Here is a 3,035-nt window from a genome sequence, read left to right as displayed (position 1 = left end):
TAGATAGATAGATAGAAGACTGACAGAGAGAGAGAGTCAAGAGAATGATAGATAGGAGAGAGGAAGAGAGAGAGAGAGAGAAAGAAGAGATAGGATAACCAGACAGACAGAGTGATAGATAGATAGATAGATAGATAGATAGATAGATGCACACATACATACATACATGCATGCATACATACATACATGCATGCATGCATACATACATACATACATACATACATACATACATACATACATACATACATACATATGGTGGCTGTTGACCTGCTATCAAGTATGTCCATATTTTGTGTTTCCTTCCTCTGTCCTTTTAAGATGTAATACTTCCCTATAATGGGGTTTCACAATGAAAAAAACCATGCACTAATATGGCAAGATCAACACTCCACTTCTTATAAAACAACAACACTTCAACAGCAGAAACAGCCACATGGAATATCAGAGGATTGTGACTACCCTGCATATACTCTGCATTCCATTTGCACTCACAAACGAGGAAATGAGAGAAGTAGGCATATTTCTTTGTTGCAGATGTGCCCGATATCTCTTAGTTGCAGCCTGATGACCTGGAAGTCTCGTGGTCAAACTCTAGTGGTAAAGCCTGCATAAATAAAAGTCCTCCACTACAAAAGAGTCTGTACAGAAGTTAACAATTCTTCATTTACAGCCTGATGATGTGCCTGAGATAAACTAGAAAATTTGATAACAATCAATTTAGGAACTTTATTGTTCTAAACAGACTGCAAGGGTTTTATACAGAAAAAAAAAATCTTAATATATAAGATTAAACTGAAACATGGTCATATTTTCCATATGCATATATGGATATGTGTGTGCGTGTGTACATATATATGTATGTATGTGTATGTATAAATTTTGGAAGGAGTGGTATTTCATTGCCATAATACACAAGATATACTGTCTGAGGTCCCAGAATGTTTGCGGGTTCATTTGTTAAATGGCGACAATGATGATGATGAATGTATACAGTACTCAAGTGGTTTATAACTCATTAGAAAGTAGATATATAAGTCAAGTAAAGCAAGACAACAATGAAAGGTGAAGAGTAAAAGAGCTATAAGGAAAGAGGAAAGGGTACGTAGACAAGCCAGAGCTAGTGTTGGTGAGTTTCGAGAAGCATAGAAATTTTGAAGGATAGGATAGGACATAGTGTCTTGACAGCTGGGAGTTTGAAGGATGCTGTGTCAAGAGGAGCATGAAAGAATGTTTCCAAAAGTCATGGGCGCTGTGCAGTTTTTTTTGATTTTGGATCATGATAGGAAAGTACTGCATCTTGAGAAGAAATCTGAATGTTGCATAAAAGGTGGTCATACTTGATTGTAAGTTAGCAGCCACCCTGTATATATATTGTGTGTGTATGTGTGAGTGAGAGAGAAAGAGAGAGTGTGTGTGTGTGGTTATTTTAATCTATGTATCTGCATATAAAAATACAAGCATATAACACACATATACACACACAGACTTTCTCTCTCTCTCGCACACCTAGACACATATACTCACACATTGTTCAATGCTTACCACAGATAACAAAGAAGAAGAGAAACAAAATCCAGCAATCAATATATTATCTTCCATTATTCAATATTGTACATGTGTATGTAAGTGTGTGCATAATGCATAAGTGTGTATGTTACTGTAGTTGTTGTTGTTGTTGTTGTTGTTGGTGGTGATTTTGTTTCTGCTAGGGGTCTTTTATTTTTGCTTCTTCATAGATTTTGATCCAATTCCATTGTTTTGTGTCTTAAAGCCCCTTAGGGTGTTGCAAACGGAAATGAGAATCAGAACCTGATCTCTATTTAAATATCTACACACTGGTAGACACACACACACACTATACACACACACACACACACACACACACACACACACACACACTCTATACACACACACGCACACATATGTAATTGTGATATACTCTTTATACATTTTTGCTTGTACAGATTCACGGATTAAGACGTTCTCACTTTCTGTCTGTGTGCATCATGTTATGTGGCTCAGAAGTATGCTTAGCAACCATGAGGTTGCAAGTTCAGTCCCACTGCACGGCTCCTACATCTTCCACTGCAACCACAGGCCAACCAATGCATTGCAAGTGAATTTGGTTGAAGGAAACCCTATGAAGTCTAACATCTATATATGTACATGCGTATGTATGTGTCTGTGTGTGTATATATGTATACATCCATACATATAGATATATGTGTATGTATGTGAGTGGATATATATGTGTGTGTGTGTGTGTATGTTTATGTGTGTATATACTGGGGTCGATCAAATCGACTGGCCCCCTTCCCCAAAAATTTAAGGCCTTGTGCCTAGAGTAGAAAAGAATATATATATAGATAGGTATGCTCATATATATGTATATATGCGTGTGTGCAGGTGTGTGTGTGTATACATACATATATATATATAGGACAGTCTATGGTAGCATCATTTGAGCACTAGACAAAATTCCTTGCAGGATTTAATTACAGCTTTTCAAATTCCAAGTTCAAAACGTACTGAAGTTAACTCAAATACTGGGTATTATTGCAATAGAGTGTACACATTTTTTAAATGTAACCCTTATACCTACATACCTATATAAGAAATCATTTTTACTCTGTGTTAATATGTTTTCATTTCTTTTATTAGTCCTTGCAGAATGGACACCAAAAAAGATCTGGTGGAATCATCACTTCTCAACTTACTCAAATCTCATTCCATGGAAATAACAGATCTGTAAGTAGTTTTATATATATATATTTTTTCTGAAATGGAAACGAACACTATTCCTCTGTGTGATCAGCTTAAAAAATTGTCAAGATACTAAGATATTTTTTCTATTTTTCTGTACATGAAACCAATGGTAGCCTTAATATACAAATAAAGAAATTCTCTCCACCAATGCAGTGTTAAGCACTCATTTTCATCATTCAACATTTGCATTTATATATATATATTTTTTCTGAAATGGAAACGAACACTATTCCTCTGTGTGATCAGCTTAAAAAATTGTCAAGATACTA

At 35.5% G+C, this 3,035-nt stretch overlaps 1 protein-coding gene across 1 annotated transcript in view; it reads left to right on the top strand.

Moving 5' to 3' along the window:
• The window catches only part of LOC106870821 (CUE domain-containing protein 2-B), a 63,019-nt gene that overhangs the window by 35,859 nt on the left and 24,125 nt on the right, over positions 1 to 3,035 (top strand). Inside the window, exon 2 of the mRNA XM_014917043.2 lies at positions 2,662 to 2,748. Within this exon, the coding sequence (XP_014772529.1) occupies positions 2,672 to 2,748 (77 nt within the window). The 5' untranslated portion in view covers positions 2,662 to 2,671. The remainder of the gene's footprint in view (positions 1 to 2,661; positions 2,749 to 3,035) is intronic.

The sequence above is a fragment of the Octopus bimaculoides genome, chromosome 15 (genome assembly GCF_001194135.2).
Source record: "Octopus bimaculoides isolate UCB-OBI-ISO-001 chromosome 15, ASM119413v2, whole genome shotgun sequence".
In the NCBI taxonomy this organism is placed as follows: domain Eukaryota; kingdom Metazoa; phylum Mollusca; class Cephalopoda; order Octopoda; family Octopodidae; genus Octopus; species Octopus bimaculoides.
Note: the sequence above shows the minus strand (reverse complement) of the source record. Positions and strands in the feature narration are given on the sequence as shown.